General features: G+C 38.1%; 2 protein-coding genes and 1 long non-coding RNA gene across 3 annotated transcripts; all 3 read left to right on the top strand.

Annotated features, from left to right (window-relative positions):
• Positions 1–471: 471 nt before the first annotated feature.
• Positions 472–2,074, top strand: LOC146468053 (uncharacterized). The gene is made up of 3 exons (XR_014867537.1): positions 472–945; positions 1,278–1,327; positions 1,632–2,074. It is a non-coding gene; the product is annotated as an uncharacterized LOC146468053 (long non-coding RNA).
• Positions 2,075–2,447: 373 nt separating this feature from the next.
• LOC146468052 (U6 snRNA-associated Sm-like protein LSm6) lies at positions 2,448–6,582 on the top strand. The gene is made up of 4 exons (XM_085124733.1): positions 2,448–2,633; positions 4,591–4,661; positions 5,806–5,848; positions 6,380–6,582. The coding sequence occupies exons 1-4, from the start codon at positions 2,543–2,545 to the stop codon at positions 6,415–6,417; spliced, it is 243 nt and encodes an 80-aa protein (XP_084980859.1). The 5' UTR covers positions 2,448–2,542; the 3' UTR covers positions 6,418–6,582.
• A 728-nt stretch (positions 6,583–7,310) lies between these two features.
• Positions 7,311–18,929, top strand: LOC146468051 (RNA polymerase II elongation factor ELL2-like). Its single transcript, XM_085124732.1, has 15 exons — positions 7,311–7,910; positions 8,046–8,093; positions 9,658–9,908; positions 10,704–10,732; positions 10,880–11,012; positions 12,049–12,119; positions 12,617–12,657; positions 12,840–12,899; positions 13,150–13,199; positions 13,590–13,659; positions 14,651–14,876; positions 15,579–15,627; positions 16,183–16,354; positions 16,974–17,018; positions 18,106–18,929. The coding sequence occupies exons 1-15, from the start codon at positions 7,776–7,778 to the stop codon at positions 18,211–18,213; spliced, it is 1,488 nt and encodes a 495-aa protein (XP_084980858.1). The 5' UTR covers positions 7,311–7,775; the 3' UTR covers positions 18,214–18,929.
• Positions 18,930–19,254: the final 325 nt, after the last annotated feature.

The following is a 19,254-nucleotide window of genomic DNA, read 5'->3' as shown; positions in this document are numbered from 1 at the left end:
CTGAAGATGTTTCAATGTTCTATTTGGAGTGTGTGATTTTCAGTGTCGGTTTTGTCGTAACGGTACAGTACAAAACTGCAATTATTTGATGCAACGTCGTCTCTTGGAAATTAAAACGGTTAAAACGAACCGTCATGAACGCCAAATTTATTTCTTTTTTTACCGAAAAGGTTCCACACTGAAAAAAGCCTGTGATTTCTGTTGCCGAGAAAGATAAGTACTTGCTGACATCGAGGAATCACACTTACGTTTGTTAATTTCGCCCGGATTTAATTTAAGAAAACCCTGCTTGATGACTACAGATTTGCCATACTGAATTTACAAAGAAGTGTTAAAAGAATCGAAACTCAGACCAAATTGAACTAGATATTTATGAAGCTTTACGTCTTTCAAGTTTCCTTCGGGCCGGAGTCACGCAACGCCCCCCGTCCACTGGGAGCGTTGCGTGACTCTGGCCCGAGCGGCTGCGAATATGAGACCACGTCTTTTCTGGCAGCGTGTCACTTTGAATATCCAAAACACATTTATGTGGTTACATATGTCACGCTAAGCGCGGATTCTCCTCAATATTGAATGACCTCTCATCCCTTAGGTTCTAGAATTCGGTTCTGGAATGGATTCTAGAATTTCCGGCATTTTATGTTAATTTTAGTTGTTTCCATCTAGTCATTGATAATTTCTATTTAAATTTAACTGGCATGCTTTGAAAGGCGAAGCTTTCTGAGGTCCTCCTCTTCAGTCTCCAATCTTTGAATACCTGTACGACAAATTTGCGTGATGTTACCTTATTTAATACAGCCTCCCCAAGGGCTGGCGGACTGGTTCGTGGCTAAGCACACAACAGACGAAGCTTTACTTCGCCGCTTGTTTTCAAAATACGGTTTTAGGGACCTAAATCATATATTGCCTGGGATGTTTCGGCCGGATGTTGACTGTCAAACAGAGGTGAGCAAAAGAGTACACAAGCCGCAAGCAGTAGGTTTTTAAAAGTAATAGTAAAGCTCTGAACCATAAAATATATGTAAGGACGGCCAGCATTTATATTTTAATTTATAATCAGTTGTAATCTTTTATAGTTACGTCTCAATACAATAGTTCGGAGGTCATGCCATGAGAATTAAAGTTACTCTGCAAAAGAAACGTTACATGCTGTCATTTAGTCAGGTGTTTAATGGCAGGGAACAGATGAATTAATCGGTTGTGCGACCTTTCGATTACAAAAACATCATTAAATGAACTGCAGTGTAAACACAACTGAACATTTCCACAATCCACAGCTCACTGGGGGGAGACAACGAAAACACTTTCCTGAGCAGCGCAGTACAACGTAAGTAAAACTCGCGATTGTGCTAACTAAAAATATTATTAAGAAGATGGTTTGTTATCATCCCTTCTTCATTTTTTTTCTGTAGAAAACCCTCTTTTGTTTGTTATTTTTTTTTTTATACTTATGTTAAAAGGAAAAAGAAAGCTAAAATACCTATCCTTTGTCAGGTCATCACCGGAAGGGTTAATTTTTTTTCTTGCCATCGCCGGATTGCAAAGCGCCAATGCTTTAAATGGCTTAGAACAACTCGTATCAGTTGTAATTGCCTTCTAAAAATAATTTCTTTTTGTTCCTCACCTTTCAGATTAGTATGCGCATTTTGTGGCCGGATTCCTGACCTTTGATCGCCATATGAGACACTGTGTTGTTATTTTCAGTCCTTTTCATTTCCTTCTTCTTCGATCGTCAAGCGCATATGGTCTCCGAGCGTGATCCTCGAGCAGGACCTCAGAGCAGCCTCACAGAGTATTCGAGTGTGTTTTCTGTTCTTTAATTCAAGTTTTGGGCCATCTTTGGAATGAAGATTTCAGGGTTGGACAAGCGGAAGAGAACAATTAGTGCGAAAAAAAACTTTGAACTTTTAGCATTGATATGACTCGCACTGTAACTCGCATGGCTCGCATTTTAGTACAACTCGAATTTCGGTTGGTGCGTTCTTAGAGAAAAATTATGGTAATGAAATAAAGGTTTGGCAGATCGATAAGATCAAAATGAATGAATAAATCAGTTTATTCAAGTGTCAATGTATTTAGCGCAGAGCACTAACTGGGGACACTTTCCAGATCATGAAATGGCATTTAGAAGTTTTTGGTTCTTGAGGAGAGAGGAAAACCGGAGTACCCGGAGAAAAACCTCTCGGAACAAGAACAAGAAGCAACAACAAACTCAACCCACATCACAATGGTGGGGAGGCGAGTGCTCTCACCACTGCGCGTCTACGCCATCCCTACCCTACTCCCCCCTCGATGGCATTTTTGAAATTTACAAGTTTACATTTAATGTATTATTTAGAAAAAGTTGGTGATGATGATGATGATGATGATGATGATGATTGTTCGTGTGCCTTTTCCCCAATTTCCGCCTTTTCTGAATTCGTTACCAGTTTTTGCGCACAATAACATACGCGCGAGTACTGGGTCAAGCTAAGAAGAGGGCGCCATATTGAAAGGAACGTTGTGAGTGTGGGTTCCACGTTCTTCCGCCGAAATATTTATAATGAGCAAAAAACAAACACCAAGTGACTTTTTGAAGCAAATCATAGGCCGTCCGGTCGTGGTAAAGCTTAACAATGGCGTCGATTATCGAGGTAAGGAAGCTTTATGTTTCTGTACACTTGAATAAGTCATGTTACGTTGTTCAAGACTGTCGCATTGCCTTGCCTAATTTCTGTGCTTCCGACCGAGGCTCAATCCGCTACCTCTTTTTATTAAAGCTTCTAGTAGTTTGAAGGTTGAATTATCAATACATATTGATATTCAAGCCACCCAGTGCTGAAAATAGTGTACATGTCCGAGCAAGTACGTAATTTTACGGTAAACGAAAGTTGATCATGAAACTGCAAATTTTGTTTAAGGTATACAGTAGATCTTTCCCAGTTTTGCACTGTTACAGTTCAGATATTTGCACGGTTTGAACTGATACAATGTACACACAGCCTTAAAATAGCATGACAGCAATGCCTTATGTAATTTATTTTAACCAGGACAAATTTATAATGTGTGGTTCCAGAAAATATCCATACCCCCACCACGGAGGGAATTGGAAATTCCAGAGGGGTGGGGGGGTCAATGGCCCAGGAAATTCCAGAGGGGGGGAGGGGTGAATGGTTGGATAAGTTTCCAGAGGGTCAACTTCACGTTCATGTCAGACATAAATGTTCAAAATTGTAACTTACCAACTTTGCAACTTCGTAGATCTTTCTTGAAGACATTACTTTGTTTAACTGTTTTAAAGAAACCCTTGCTTGTTACATTAAAAACATGTTTCTCTTCTCCGAAAAGCCTTTGTAAGCGAAGTACTCCAACTGAGACAAGAAATGAATGTCTGCATTGCGTGACTCAGTTATTATAAAACTGTTGTTTGTGAAACTTTCTTGCGTAGAAAATATTGTTTACTGGCAACAATTGAATTTGTATCAATGTTTAAAAGGGAAAATTTTGTAGGGCTATAAAGTGAAAGCCACAATTTTACATAAAACATTGAAATATTTGTTTGTTATTTTTGTATGCTGTGTAGAGTTACGGGCAAAGGTCAATTCCCGGGGTCAATTATGGTTTGTCAAAACTGACCCGTGTTAAAACTTATTTTGTCCAAAGTATTTCAACTTAAAGTCCAAAACTATTAACTTAATTTCTATGCCAAAATTCAACAAAATAGAGCCAATTCAACATTCTTTTAATGCGTTATTGATCCCATACAAAATTTGCATAAGAACGTGAACATGCTAATTTCGTTTTGCGGCTCCATTTCGTCTGCGGTTTCAAGTTACGATCTGAAATCTCTATTTGTCTCCCTGCCCTGCATGCATGCTAATGCTTATTTTGTCCATGCTATTCCGATTCAATAGGAAAACTATTGACTAAAATAACTAGACTGAATGATTACCAGGAGAAAAATCATCAATTGAGTAGAACTAAAGCGATAATCTTTTTGATCTCCTAAAATTTGCATAGGAACGTAAACATGACGTATGCAAATTGAATGAAAAACACATTTTTGCATTGCCGGACTTATTCCAACAATTTAGATTTAAAATCTTCAGTGAAGCTAATGGTAAAGTTTGATGTCAATGACCACAGGTAAATATGAAACACAACAATTATTTCAGTATCAAGAGCTTTTTGGCAAACTCTACCGGTGAAATTGAACAGCGCGCGCGCTCTTCGATAACGCATATTTTCTCCTCGTGTAGGCAGATCTTGATATTTCTGAAATGTTCACATCAAACTGATTTTTGAGGTGTTCTTTTGAAATAAAACTTTTCCAGAGGGGGGTGGGGGTGTATTCTGTATTTGAGGAATTTCCGAAGGGGTGGGGGGGGGGGGGTTAAGAAAATACCTTGAAAATGGAAAATCCGGGGGGGTGGGGGGGTCCTATGTGGAATTCCCTCCGTGGTGGGGGTATGGATATTTTCTGGAACCACACAATGTACAAAGGTATTTAGCGGTAACACAGCTCAGCTTTAAACTGTGTCCCCCTGTGGAGCCTTACTTACTTACTGTACAAAGTTTTACATCATACATGGTCTTACCTTGCCTTATCAGGGGTACTTGCCTGCCTTGATGGTTACATGAATATTGCTCTTGAACAAACAGAGGAATATGCAAATGGCCAGGTGAGAGGATGAAATGTGACTCAGAAGCAAGCATGATAATACAGTAGAATCCCGGTAACTCGAACTCTGAAGGGTGACGAAAAAGCTGTTCGAGTTAGCGGGGGTTCAAGTTATCGGGGTAGATCGAAAATTCGACTTTTCATGTAAATAAGTTAATAGTTTTTTGATTATCAGCACTTCAGTATACAACCCAGGACGAATTAAACTTACTCTCATCAGAACTGTAAGTCCCATGTTAGCTGAGGCTTTCGGGTCAAAAAATACTTTGTCAACATTTTAAAGAAAGAATTGGAATGCCTTGAGATGTGAACATTATAAACTTGTACTATGAACTTTTTGTTTTCTATGTGACAGCTTAACAGGCAGTGCATGCGGTTTGACTAAAAAGATCGGAAATGACTATCAAATGCGTGATCTGTTGCACTGATTAAAATAAAATTACTTTAGAAGTGTCAATGATAACATGACAGGAGGAGTTAATGGGATAATATCAGTGGTGAGGTGCAAGAACAAGAATTTGAGTTATCGGGGTAAATTTCGATCAAGGGAAACAAAATTTAGTTTGAGTTAGCGAGGAATTCGAGTTATCCGAGTTTGAGTTATCTGAGTAAAAGTGACTGAAAAGTAGGGTCAACTACAAGGGAAACGGGACTTAGTTCAAGTTAGCAGGGAGTTCGAGTTACCGGGGTTCTACTGTAACTTGAAAGTATCTGAAGGTACCAAGTTCCCTGAAATTATAAGAAAGCAGAAAAATTTCAGCAATTGACCAACAAGATGTTTGCAAAGGGATTTATCTCTAGAACGTAATGGTCTCAGGTCTAATGACTTGACTCAAGCAAAGGAATTTGGTACACGGCATGGACAAGTAGCTGAGCTTCAGAGAAGTAGTCACTTATGACAGGAACAAAATATTGTTTGGTTTATCAACAGAGTTGATAATTAAAGGTAAATTAGCCCACCATAAAAAGATTCTGGATTCAAATCTCTTCACCCAGGCTTTCTTTTTGCCAATGGTTGGGTGCAAAACTGTGGTCTCTCATTTCTTAACATACTATTTATAAAAGATAACATGAAATTAACCAAGAACTATCTATTTCATTGCAATATTTTCCCCACTGAAGTATTTTATTTATTTATTTTTTAGCTAAAAAATAAATATGGAGATGCTTTCTTACGAGGAAACAACGGTAAGTATTGAAGTTTGGTTGAGACTGTGTAGTGCTAAATTTAATTTTGAAGAAGCAGTAGTTTGCATCAGGTGCTGAGATTATGTTGTAAAAAGTTCAGATGTTTAAGGACTACTGTCTTTTCTTCAGCAGTGAAATGAGCTCATTTCACTGATTCATATTCATGGTAAAATGCAATATGCAATTTCGTAGTCACCTCTTCTCTACTACATATTCATCCATGAGGTGCCTCACCGAAGCCTTTGATTTTATTTAAGCATTGTAATATTAACTTGCAATTTTAACAAATTTGGCCCTATGTAAATGAGGAAGCCAAAACTTAATCAATTCTAGATGTTGTAGTAAAATGATGCCATCATAATTTAAGTGTTTCCTAAAAATGTCAGCTTGTTCACTACTATGCTGCAGTAATAATAATTATTATTGATTATTTTGTTTGGTCATGCACTAACTAATATATTTATCTTTCATTCTTGCTATTGTTTTTATTTACTGTCCTAATAAGCCACTTTGATTATATTTCTTCTGCAGTGTTATATATCAGCACGCAAAAAACAAGCCGAAGATAGAAGCAAAGAAAAGAACAAAAATGGTGTATACCACAAACATAGCCAATACCCTTGGCCTTATGTACATATCATCTGTTTTGTATTTTCATAGTAGAAGGCAGTAAAGTGTTATTCCTAAAAAATTCATTGTCTTGTTATTAAAAAAAAAATACCTTGGTATCAGCACTATTGATGTATGAACTCTGCGCAGTAGGGGGGGGGGGGGAGGGATCCAAAGCTTTCTATAAGTGTGGGGACTGAAGTCCAGAAAAGGTTGGGGTCCAGATTTACTGTAAATTATGTCAAACCTTTCTTTACAACAAGATGGACGCCCACCCTGTTTGCCGCAATATAAACATGTATAAGATGTTTAGCACATAGAGAGCAATGATCAGTTAAAATTCACTTTCATTTTTTTATTTATCTTTTACAAGTATATTATGAACTCACAAAATTATCAGTTCTCATATATGTACCGCTGTCATAGGGTAAAATCATTTCATCTTCTTCATCTGAGTCCCTTCTAAGTGTTGCTCAACTTTTTTGGGGTGATTTTTTCATGCAAACTTCGCATTAATGATACATGGAACAGTTTTCAGTTCAAGCACAAAATGTTTTGTCCATTTACAATAAATTATAGAGAATTGCATGCTTGCAGAGTGCTAGACACTTGTATGAAACTCCCCACTCTTGAATCCCCTCTCCTCCCTCCCCACCCCTTGAATCTTCCTTTCCTCCAGGCTTTTAATCTTGTAGTCTGAAATGTCAGCCGTCTCCTCCCCCTAACCCACAGCCCCCTGTGGGTTAGGGGGAGGAGACGGCTGACATTTCAGACTGTTAATCTTGAGCTTGGGTGACCAACGTTTCTGCGAGAAAAGTTGAACTGAAAAATTTCTGTTAGCTGCGTGGCACTTGTACTTAATATGAACAGTGAAAGTTAAAAATAGAGTTCTCGAATACGAGTGTTGAGGGCCAGTATGTATGAAATAATTCCTGTCTGATGTCTTTGCTGTTTCAAACTTGAGCCTCGGTCTTGTTGGGATTTCATCCATAATAGCCGGATGCCAATGCTAAAGATAATCCCTGGCCACAATAACTTTGTTTCCTTTCCTCTTCTTTTCTTTCTTGCTTCCTTCCATTTTCTAGTTCTCTTATCATCCGTCGAGGAGGGCCTGGGTTACAGATGAACCGAGTCAAGCACGTGTTAAAACCTCGATCCGATGCTCTCCGAGGAAGAAATTAGCACTTCCGGTTAGCCATATGAGGGCAAAGTCGTACTGTTTAGATCTATTTATTAGACAGGCGCAGTGATATTTTCTTAGCGGATGTTGCTCACGGATGGTGAGGGAGTTGATTAGGTTTCGGGGAAAGAAAATGCGATGGCTATTGTGTTAGAACCAAAGAGCTCGTATAATCTTATATCTCGGACAGAGTCAAGCAATAATAGGCTTCTAGTACATGTAAAATTGACGGATTCGTGTTTACGAGCGCTTGAAGAGTATCAGTCCGTTGAGGTATGGTTCGATAGATTCGATATTCTGGCCGGCATGGCAAATGATTGTGGAACGTAAGGCATTAATACTGCGATATTTCGTTGATGATTTCTTACTGATTGCCTTTGTTGTTTCGTGTTTATTGTACTTTAACAGGTCTCACCAAGGCGGAAACCTACGATTAAATTTTCAGGATTTCAAGGGGTAGGTTGAGGGTTGAATTATTCCGTCACTTCTTCCTTCGTTGAATTTCTATTTAATTTGGTACTGGTCGTACTGTCGCTTAATAAAAAGTGAGCCAGGTTGAAAATGAATAAATCATGCCACCAGATGTTAAATTTAGACATGAAAAGAGACAAACCGACTTGACTATACGACTTAGTTTGTTTATTTGGCCTCACACCATAATATTTTCCTTACATTTCTGAAGCTTGATTCTTTGTCAATCGAACAGTTGTTAAGCTGAAGCTTATATTAAAAGGCCCTGCTCTAATTTGTAATCATTTGATGCTCCCGTTTTAGCATAATTCCCCTTTAAACAATATAAATGATTTACCTATGTTATTGTGTGTTGAAAGCCTTCGAGTATCTCCAACGTCCTCTTAAAATTTAGTTTTTGTCAATTAGATAAATATTAAGAGAAAAAAGTCTGACCTCCAAGAATTGATCTTCACAAGTTTCTGATTCTTTTGATCGACTTGGGCGAAATCCTCAACTTGTCATTTCATGAACAATGTGAATGTAAATGAATCAGTTCAAGTTTAAGTTATTTTCATTTTGTTTAAAAAAATCTGTCTCACCTGAAACAGTCTCTGATCTTTGTAATTGCTGAACTGATATAGACAGTTTAAATCGCTTTGTAAGGCTCAGCTGATTGTTTTAATCAATTGGTTATTGCCTGTGTTTTCTAAGTTTGTGTATATTTTCCAGACAATGTCAACACCCTAATGGAAATCTGTGCTTTAGTAGAGTCTCAAAATCCAAAGTATATAATGGGTGGTATGCATATGAAGCTGAATTCAAATTTCCAGTGCCCAGGAGAGGGGACCCAAACCATAAAGCCCTCCATGGGAAAGTTATGGATTTTTTCTGAAACAACATTTTTTGTGAACACTCAAAATTCTTTAATATTGGTAGTTCAAGGTATGTTTAACATAATCTACCAAACAGAGTAAAATACAAAATGTTACGTGCTTCCACCTGAAGAGGCAAATAAGGAAGTATATTTAATCCCTTTCCTGTTGTGCTTCCAAACATCCAATTTGTCACTAGTATTAGCCTTTTCTTTCTGAGTGGGTCATGAATTGAGAAATTTACCTCAGGTGCAGGAATCTGAATCAAGCTGCTTCACTCAACACATCAACCATCCAGCCACTGACACAGCAAACAGAAAAAAAACCCAGCTTTATTATTATGTGCTTCATGTTTTCAGGTTAATCAGCTAAAACAAAAAAAAAAGTTTGTCTCTTTCCAGTTTTGACAGCCTTCTCTCTTCTGTCACTTCCCGCCTCAACTAGCCAGTACTATTTGGGTGAAGCGACCATTTGTATTTCCTTTTGTCAAGTAATAAATAAAGTTGAAGTTGTTAATAGGAAATGTTAAGTCCTAGCAAACCTTCTTGAAAGTTCCTTATCTTGTCCCTTCTGAATTGTAATTTAATACAGGCTTTCTAAAATTCTTGCTTTCTGATTAACACTTTCTGTTTCCTATTGACTATGAAGAGACGGAGGTAATTTGTTTCTATCTTTTTTGTGTGTTTGTGTCACAGTCAATATCAATACCAGTTGGTAAGGCCAATTCAGGAGATGTCAACACCGCAGAATTCAAGCTTAACTGCTCTGTGCTACAGTCCAGTGGACAACAGGGTGGTATGGACTGCATTCAGCAATCAGATGGAAGTAAAGACATTAAAACTGTAGGTGCCATCACTCATAAGATAAACGTTAAAGCCACTGATGACAGTTACCAGATGACACAACAAAGGATGAAGGAGGTTGAAGAAGAAAGAAAAGGAGTTAGGTATGGATTAAGACGAAAGAGAGGGAATTGCAGCCTTCAAATGTCCATTGATTTAACGTTGAATTAGGCCATAATGAATTTAAAAAGTTCTACTGAAAAAGTAGTGGTCAAGTCACATGCAAATCACATGGTTTAAGATCTGGGGTTGGTTGTTGAAAAGCTTGTTATTGTGGGGGATTTTGTGTTTCACACTTGCTTGGGTTTTAGCCAGTGGGATGTACAGGGATATTTCTGTGGATGCCCATTCTTTGAAAAACAAATTCAGTGAAATTTCAGTAACTAATAATAAAATTATTGTTTAAAAATTTTACCAGACACATGCCTCTAGCATGCCAAGTGTTCAATTCCTGGCTAAAAGCCTGCTAGAAAAACTAAACCCAACAGCTCAAAACTACTAACCTAAAGTCCATGGGCTTATACCTGGGAGAGGGAGAAAGTGGGGCTTATTGTTGGAAGGATTTTAGCTTCTGCGATTTGGTGGGGAGCTGAGCAGGCATATATTTGGGAAGGTTTATATTTGGTGGGGCTTTTATTTCAATTTTATGGTATTATAACACTCAAAACCTGAAAAACGCAGGTGTTTGAAATAGCAACAGAATTCTAATACTTTTCTAGAACTGCCCATAAATCTTGGGAATTCCTCTGAAACCATCAGTCTCTCCTTCAAACTGGGGAAAGTGATACAGTATTATTGTATCCACTCCCCCCTCCCCCATATTTCTGCTTTGTGGCCAGACAGTCATTTGTTAGATTTAATAATAATTATTCTGTTTATGTGACTGTTCTTTTTTGCAGCACAAAGGTGATTAATATGCCAAAGAAAGGTACAGTTAGTAGCAATTTCTGTCCTTACAGTGATTTTCTGGATTATATTAAATACTATTGAATTACATAGTCTTTACTATTTATTAACTAAAGTGTTTCTGGTTGCTAGCTAGCCAGTCTCACATAATGTTTCTTCTGATTTTCAGGGAGTAAAAAGATTTCCAAGGGTGTGTCTATGTACAAGCAGCAAAACAGTGTGCATGTACTTTCAGCTGTAAAGAAGCAAATTAGATCTGGTGCAGGAGCCAAAGTTTCAAGTGTATCTAGCAAATCACTAAGGTGCATACTAACTAAATTTACTTTTTGGCATCAAAGTTTCCAAGTATTGTCCAGCATATAAAAAAAATGCTATTTCAATCATTGACTTGTAAACTGACATTGAAAAATGTTATTATGGGGGTGGAGTGACTGGAACATCAGTATCTTTGGTTGTTGTGGTTACAGAGCCAAGCTGAGGCAACACAGCTGTATGTTGATATACAATACATGCAGTGGTGGATCTAAGGCCCAGACTAAAACTGAGGCCTGTAGGGCTGAGATGCTGAAATATTTCATTTCACAAGGAGAAACAAGCTGAGCATTTGAGAATGAGCCCCCCACCCCCACCCCCTCCCCCACTTACACGAAGGTCTGAATTGGCTGCTGACAGGATGTGCTATTAATTCATGACCCTCAATGACTCTTTTTTTTTCCGGCAGGGGGAGGGGGGGGTATTCCCCCCATATAAGCCATATAGGTATGTGCCACTACTGAAAGGTATGGTCCTGTAGCCATTTTTGGTCTGAAAAAGGGTATAGATTTTGACTATTTTGATCTGAAAAAGGAACGGTTGGTCTATAATTGGGTATGGCTTTCATGACTACATGTATACAGCTGTTTTGACAAAGGTTGTCCAAAAAAGCGTAAAAGCATACGCGACAATGATGAATGGTAGTCTGGGAAATACCCAATAAATTTCAATGAAAGCTCAGAATCCATAATGCCTCGACCGTATAGCGAAGACTTGAGATGGCGGGCAATATGGATTCTGAGCTTTCATTGAAATTTATTGGTATTTCCCAGACTACCTTTCAACATTGTTGCGTACGCTTTTACGCTTTTTTTGGACAACCTTTGTCGAAACAGCTGTATACAGTCATGTGGGGTTGGAAGGCCTACACAACTCCTACTTACATGTTTGCCACTTTCATCTCCGTCTGATCATTCAGCCAATATTCAGCTTGTATATTTGAAGCAGGTTAACATGACTATTTGGAGCATTTGCATGGCCTGAATAACAGCCCTGAGCACTGAATTGTGTCTTTATCTTTTACAGGGAAAGGGTTATCCATTTATTAGCAGTTAGACCTTACAAGAAACCAGAATTGATTTCTAGACTTACCAAAGGTATGAGCATTCTTGAAACTCTAACAATTTTGATATCACCTTTTATCTCATTGGTTATTGGTTTCAGTTTCCAAAGCTGCATTTATGTGACGGAAGATGTTACATTCTTGCTGCTGTTCTATAAAAAAAATCTGTTTTGCTTGTATTAACAAACCGACTTTCATTGATCCCTACAATATGAAATTGATTAAGCCATTCCCTTTTCTTCCAAAATCACATCATAGTTTAAATTGCTTTATTTGTAGCCTTTTTCAGGTAAATCATTACTAACTTTGTATGCTCTCTAATATTCATAATTTGGTATAAATTAATGTTTTTAGGTTCCAGAATTATTATTATTATTATTATTATATTATTATTATTATTATTATTATTATTATTATTGTTGTTGTTGTTGTTGTTGTTGTTGTTGTTGTTGTTATTATTATTATTATTATTATTATTATTATCATTTAAACTGAAAATGTCATTTTTATATTAAATAACTTATTTTCCAGATTTAAAAGACAGAAATTCATTGACAGGGATATTACAACAGGTAAACTAATATTAAAATGTTGGTTTAGTTCTTCTTTTTTCTTTCTTTTTTTTTTTTTCTTTTTATAGCAAATGAGCTGCCTCTTTCTACCTGTTTGCTGTTCCTTCAGTTTCTCTTAGAAATATTTTCACTTTTGCTAAACCTTAGACATTAAAATATAAAAATTATATTATATCTTGTAGGTTGCTGTTATGACTGATAACCAATATAGATTATTGAAGCATTTATATTCTGAAGTTCAGGTAAGGTAGTTCATGGTCCATGTAATCAGCAGTCTAATTTTTAATTTGTAATAATTGAGCCTTTACTGCATCATATACATGAAGACTGCTGAATTAACTTATCTGACACTGGCTACATGTACATGTGTTTAAACTCTCAAATTGCATCCAAAACTGTTGGTTTATATTTGTGCTTTACCTTCTTATCAATATAATATTTAGTGCCATGTAATTGCAGAATTATTAATTTCTCTCGTCATTTTTCCCTTAGGTTGAAACATGGCCAAGCTATAGTGAAACTGAAAAACAGGTGTTGCGTAGGTGAGAACAAAATTAGAAACATGGATTTCTGGACCAAGGTAGTTGGTGGTGGAAAATGAACATGATAATAAAAGAATTTTACCAGTGACTGGATGTAACAAAGCATTATTCACAGGGCTTAAAAATAGACTTTCCTTCATTGACTGTATAAAATTGCTTGATACTTTTAAGTACAGTTGAATCTATGCTAATGGACACCTCCCCTAGGTGGACACCTCTCGTAAGCGGACACTTGATCATGTTCTCAGCTACATACAAACACTACATTTTTAATTTTTTACACTATAAGTGGACACAGGCCTCTCTTAAGCAGGCGCTTTTTCTGGCCCCAACGGTGTCTGCTTATGGGAGGCTCAACTGTATTGTGTATAAATTTCTCTTTGTCTGCAGGAAAATAAAAACTGAAGTGAGTGATAGCCCTTTAGTAACATCATCATCCTCTCCACTTAAGAATGCTGAGGTATGTTGGTCTTAGAACGTAGGAAATCATATCATATTTAGTAAACGCAATACAGTCCAATTAAACTCTCTTGAGACACCACTTCTCTAAAGATACTAATTTGATCCCAAGTTTCTTTTTTGACACCTTGTAAGTGAAGTGTATCTGCACCTACATACATGTACCCTGTCATTTTAAGTAAGTTTGGAGGAACAGGAAATACCAGGGTTTTTTAGTTGCTGTTCAGTATTGAGTCCCCCCAAACGTCTTCAAGTGTTAAATGAAACAAATAAATCTGACAGTTACCTGACAGTACCTGGTGACCAAGTAACTGGCATCACAGTCTAATTCCTTTGCTGGGACATTTGACTTCCTTCTCTGTACTCCAAAACTCCAAATTATATTTGAATGGTGGGCTCCTTGGAGTAAAAACATTGTTCTTAGGAAACAAAGGAAGTAGAAACTAACTAAAGGGATTTTCCCATGATTAATTATTATTTTTTGTATACTTATTATGCCTTTAACCAGTGTGAGCATTATTTTGTTTCCTTAACCCTTTCCTGCCCAAAGGAAATGCCAAATTATTCTAAATCGCTAACTATGAACTGGGAGACCACATGTGATATACCAGTTAAAAGGTATTTTCTGGGGTGTGTTATAAATCACACCAACAGAGATGGAGGAAGTCACATATTAGAGTGAGAAATGTCCAAAACGAAAGAAGAAAAACATAATGTTCCTATTCACTGTACATATTGGGTGCATTGCTCGTTGTAAGATATCAACTGGACCCTTAAGTACAAAGGAAAAACATCCAAAAGTTTGAGGGGCGGTAAATCAAGTCTCATATACAAGGGGGACATGATTTTATGCCTTCTTTTGGTTGTTCAAATTTCACACAAATGTGCCATATGGCATTCTTGGGCGGGAAAGGGTTAAGGTTATTATCCTGCTTAATCACAAGACTGGTTGTTGTATTCAAATGTAAGATAGGTTCTCCCATTATTTTCAGGCAAAGAAACAACCAAACAAAAGGATCTGTCCTAGTGATACTGAGCGATCTTCAAAGAGGCAACGTGTTGCTCACATCAACAAAAACAACAACATTGTAATGAAAGATTCTGTAAATAAAAGTTCCAGTGTTGACAGGCCATCCAAGATGAGCCCCAGTGAGAGTAAAGATGTTTCACCTCTTGTAAAGAAAGAAGAAGTAGAGTCAAGCACAACAGGGAATTTGGGTGAGTTTATTGCCAGGAGTAATTTTTACCAGCAAGTGAGCAAGCAAAACTTACTTTGTTTAATTACTTGAAATAAAAATATGGATAAAAATCAAAATGTCCAAATTTAATTACACATTAAGAACCCATCATGGGAGAGATCTTCTCCCTGGATTGTTTTCATAACCACAGTTATAATAATGACCAGGGATGCATGGTCAATGTCAGGGGTTTTATTAGAAGCTGGGACATGAGTACTGGAACCTAATTACTCTGAACACGGTACCTGCCAGTCTACATAAGAAAGATTAATGAGTAGCACATGTACTTCACCATTAAGAACCTTCCTATCACCAAAATTAATTAAAACCCTGTGTCATAATTTGCATCTACTGCTCTGTGAACATAATAAAATTATAGTTGTGGCTTCCACAGAGTGGCTCTTTCATCCACTGTTTCCAGGTGGAATTGAAATCTGGGAATGTTGGTTTTTGTGGAGGGAGCAAAACCGGAGTACCCGGAGAAAAACCCTCGGAGCAGGGACAAGAACCAACAACAAACTCAACTCACACATGGCGTCAACACCGGGAATCAAACCCGGGCCTCATTGGTGGGAGACGAGCGCTTTCACCACTGCACCATCCCAGTTCCCCATAGTGATGAATGTAATGGGATGAAATACAGAAAATGTTTTACAAGGTTTTGAATCTTTTCTTTTGCTAGAAAACTCAATAAATGGTGTCAATAGTTTTGATTCTCCTGAATTTATGAGGTGAGTTGTCTTGCTTTTAAAGGTTTCCCTAACATTGCTTCAACATAAATAAAAACTAAACTGAAGGATTATTAACCAGTAGCAGTAATCAATAAGAATTGAACTGATATGTAATAACATGCTTAATAATCCAAAAAAAGTAGCAATCTATCACGTATTTCACATATAACTAATTTTAAAACGTCTCCTCTGTTTCATAAAAGTTTCCTTAAAAGTCTTCTTCAGTTTCTAATGGACATCAGTGAAACAAGAATGAAATTAAGTTTAGAATGGATATTAGTGAAACGAATGTTTCCTAATTGTGATGAAAATTCCTAGTGACTTTTTTTCTCAAGCCTCTACCAGCTAGAGCTACTTCAAGACGTTGAGTAGAAAATGTTACAGAAAGTATGCAGTAAAAACTGTGGAAAGTAGAAAGAAGTCAAGTTAAGTTAAAAAGGATCTCGAACTCTGGTCATTGTCAAACCATACAATTTCTTCTCTTGTATGTTTTCTGGCTTGGCTCACCAATTTCACTTACCAAACTACTAAACTTGCTTCTCCCTTGTCCTTCAGGAAATACAAGCCCATCACAACATATGAACAGCGTTGCTCGTACAAGACCGACTTTCAGGCAGAATATGAGGTGTACAAAACCCTGAAAGAGAAGGTGGATTCTGTCCTTACAAAGTTCACTGAGCTTCAAAACAAACAAGAGCAGTTTCCTAAAGGCAGTGTGGAAAGACAGGTTTGCTCACTCATGTCCCAAAAAATTCATTTTGTTCAACCTCAGATTGATCCCCAGCATATAACAATAGACACTTTGTTCCCATCCCTATTTCTTCCTCTCGATTCAGACAAAGGTTCTCTAAGTTAGTGCGTTAAGGGAAGTATTAGGGCTTAACTGCAGAGTACTCTGCCACTCTGCCGCTCTTCCCCCGGCTGCGGAATGAGAAGGACATTCCCCTTCCCCCTCCAATTTGTAAGACCTAGAGCGGGATAGCCAATACAAGTATGACTGTCCCTGTTCTCTAGTGTGTAACCACAAATTGAAGGCAATCTTTCATGAATATTACGATTCTTTGCAGAAGCTTCTTTCCTACTGCCCAGCCACTTCAAAATATACTCCATGAAATAGGAGGGGAGGGGTCTACGGCCTTTCTCACTGCGTAGCCGTGTAACCACAATTTTTGGGGGAAGAGATTCAGAGTGGCGTGGTATTCTAGTGTCCGTTTGGCCAAGATTATTTTTGTCAGTGTCAACAGCGTTTGTTTCTGCATTACATGAGGAGAGGATACCAGTGGTCCTTAGCTACACTAACTTGTTATGTTTGTGTCTAATACTGGACATTGTTTTACTTTGTTCAGGACACAGATAAGGAAGTTGTAGAACTTTATGAGAAGATGCAGAAGGTAAGAGAGTTTCACCAGTTGATGTCATATTCACCTCTGTAGGTAACTCTGCTGGGAAAAAATTCTTTATACTGACGTTAAATCGCTACAGTGATGTGATCTTCGTTAGCAAAAATTTTCGTCAACTTTTGCTTTGAATTTTTCCAAGAATTATGAATGGTTTGAGAAGCTATATCAAACACTCGAAAGAGTGTTCATCATCCGATTTCCAAACACCTCAAAGTTGGTTAAAAAAAACACTCGGCTGCGCCTCGTGTTTCTCAAACCATGTCTCGGAGTTTGGAAATGGGGCAAAACACTCTTCCTCGTGTTTGATGTATTACATGAAACACTAGAGGCCGGTTCTATAAAACTATTAGACCAGTAGCTTACTAGTTGGGCCCTTGTTTTTGTAAACTAGATACCAAGAATGTTTAATTGTGGAAGAAGAATCAGGGCGTGTAAGGAACATACCTAAAATGTTGTCTACTGGGTTCCCTGCTCACTTTGTTAAAGAGATGTTTGTGTAAGCTTGATTGATCTGTTCGGATGCTTTAGCTGATAATTTACGTTCCAGGAAGTTCTAGGAAACGGAATTTTATTCCCCGAATTTAGTAGCTGTAGTTGCTTTTACGAAAATGCTAGCTAACCTTTCTTAACATTTTTGCCATCATATTTGCTGCTACGAGAATGAAAGGAATTAGTTTTTCAATGATACGAAATTTTGAGCCGACATTTCCCCTGTAGATTTTTTGTACGATTAAATCCGAATTTCCGAGGCGATTAAGGCCATCCGAGCAGATATACACGGAAATGAACCGTTGGGTGATGGTGATGATGATGATGATGATGATGATGATGATGATGGTCTGGACGTAAGGGCAACAGACGTGTCCGTTTTAAAAGCAAATAGGACCGTTCATCAGCTTATATAGGTGCCGATGGCTGCTGCTATCAGTCCATTTGCTGGTCCCACCCCTTTATGATTGTGAAATGATGAAGGGAATGAACGAACTTGGGAAAGACACCAGTGGTGCCCCTGAGGAGCCACAAGGGTAACAGCTTTTATGGAATTGAACGTAAAACTAACAAGGGCTTTGATTTCTAGGATACTTGGTGGCAGCAGACGAAGAAACAGTGCAAAGAGCTTCACACTAAGCTGTCTTACATAAAAGGACTCATAGCTGCTTATGACAAGAGTTCCGCAAACACGTGATACGGAGATGGTTAGCACGTGAATGGAGAACCAACTCTGCGTGTTGCTTCCCTCCTTGATGCCCATGGAAAAGTCAACAAATGTGCATGGAATGGTGGCTTCCCTCGCGGACGCTCTTTTGGCTTGTTACGCAATCTTCCCTCCCCAACGATTGCGTGACGAGCCAAAAGAGCGTCTGCGAGGGAGGCTAGTGGAATGACAGTACACAAGAAGCAGTCTGGGACCGAAAGCCTGCATTCCCTATGGCCTGCGGGGAGACAGCAAAGGCCTGTCTGCTGGTCAAAGAGAACGCATGCGCTGGGTAGATGCCCAAGATTTAAAGCTGTGGTAGTTTATGCGTTTGCACACGCCTATTGGAGAGAAAGCAAGCAGTCATTGGACATGAATTCACTGAGATTCCCCTTGTTTGGAAACTCAATGGCAATAATCCCTTAAGCGTGGGGAATAAACACCGAAGATAAAGAAAGGATAGTAAGATAGTATAAATTAAAATAAAATTACTTGTAAATTTGTGCAATTGCAGGCTAGATAAATTTTATCAAATGTCTTTACATCGTCCAATAAAATTTTAGTGACATTGAGAAAATGTTCCCCGCTGCCAGACCTGAGACATTAAATTAAATTTTAGAGTTTAAGGCCGCCTTTCTTCTTTCTTTTACTGTATTTGCTGATAGACTTAAATGTGAAGGCCAAATAAATGCTTAGAATTCCTGTGACACTGTGGTTACAGTCTAAGTTGCCAGCATGTAATTTTTGAGCAGGCTATGGCATAGTACGCATGAAAAATCAGCGAGAGGAGCGACTCCCAACGATTCGAATAGCTTCCCCCACTGGCAGAATTTTTATCACATTTTTCCCCACTGAAGGAACCTGTTTGCGGGTCTAGCCTCGACAGATTGCAATGAGTCCTGTGGTTTTCTGTTGTGCATTGTCCAGTGATATGTTTATGTAGCAACAGACTTTGAGCAGTCCAGAGACGCCAAAAACAACCGGTGCGCGCAAAATTGGCCTCCGCCTGAAACTCAGCTCGCGCGCTTTCTC

This window comes from Pavona decussata, unplaced genomic scaffold (genome assembly GCF_977016875.1).
Source record: "Pavona decussata unplaced genomic scaffold, jaPavDecu1.1 SCAFFOLD_133, whole genome shotgun sequence".
NCBI lineage: Eukaryota > Metazoa > Cnidaria > Anthozoa > Scleractinia > Agariciidae > Pavona > Pavona decussata.
Note: the sequence above shows the minus strand (reverse complement) of the source record. Positions and strands in the feature narration are given on the sequence as shown.

Excerpts from the sequence above, each read along its gene's own strand:
- LOC146468051 (XM_085124732.1), top strand. The coding sequence starts at position 7,776 with ATGGCTATTGTGTTAGAACCAAAGAGCTCGTATAATCTTATATCTCGG. Across the intron at positions 12,658-12,839 it reads TGACAGGGATATTACAACAG|GTTGCTGTTATGACTGATAA; the intron begins GTAAACTAATAT and ends TATATCTTGTAG. Across the intron at positions 14,877-15,578 it reads AAGCACAACAGGGAATTTGG|AAAACTCAATAAATGGTGTC; the intron begins GTGAGTTTATTG and ends TTCTTTTGCTAG.
- LOC146468052 (XM_085124733.1), top strand. The coding sequence starts at position 2,543 with ATGAGCAAAAAACAAACACCAAGTGACTTTTTGAAGCAAATCATAGGC. Across the intron at positions 4,662-5,805 it reads AGGAATATGCAAATGGCCAG|CTAAAAAATAAATATGGAGA; the intron begins GTGAGAGGATGA and ends TTTATTTTTTAG. Across the intron at positions 5,849-6,379 it reads TTTCTTACGAGGAAACAACG|TGTTATATATCAGCACGCAA; the intron begins GTAAGTATTGAA and ends TTTCTTCTGCAG.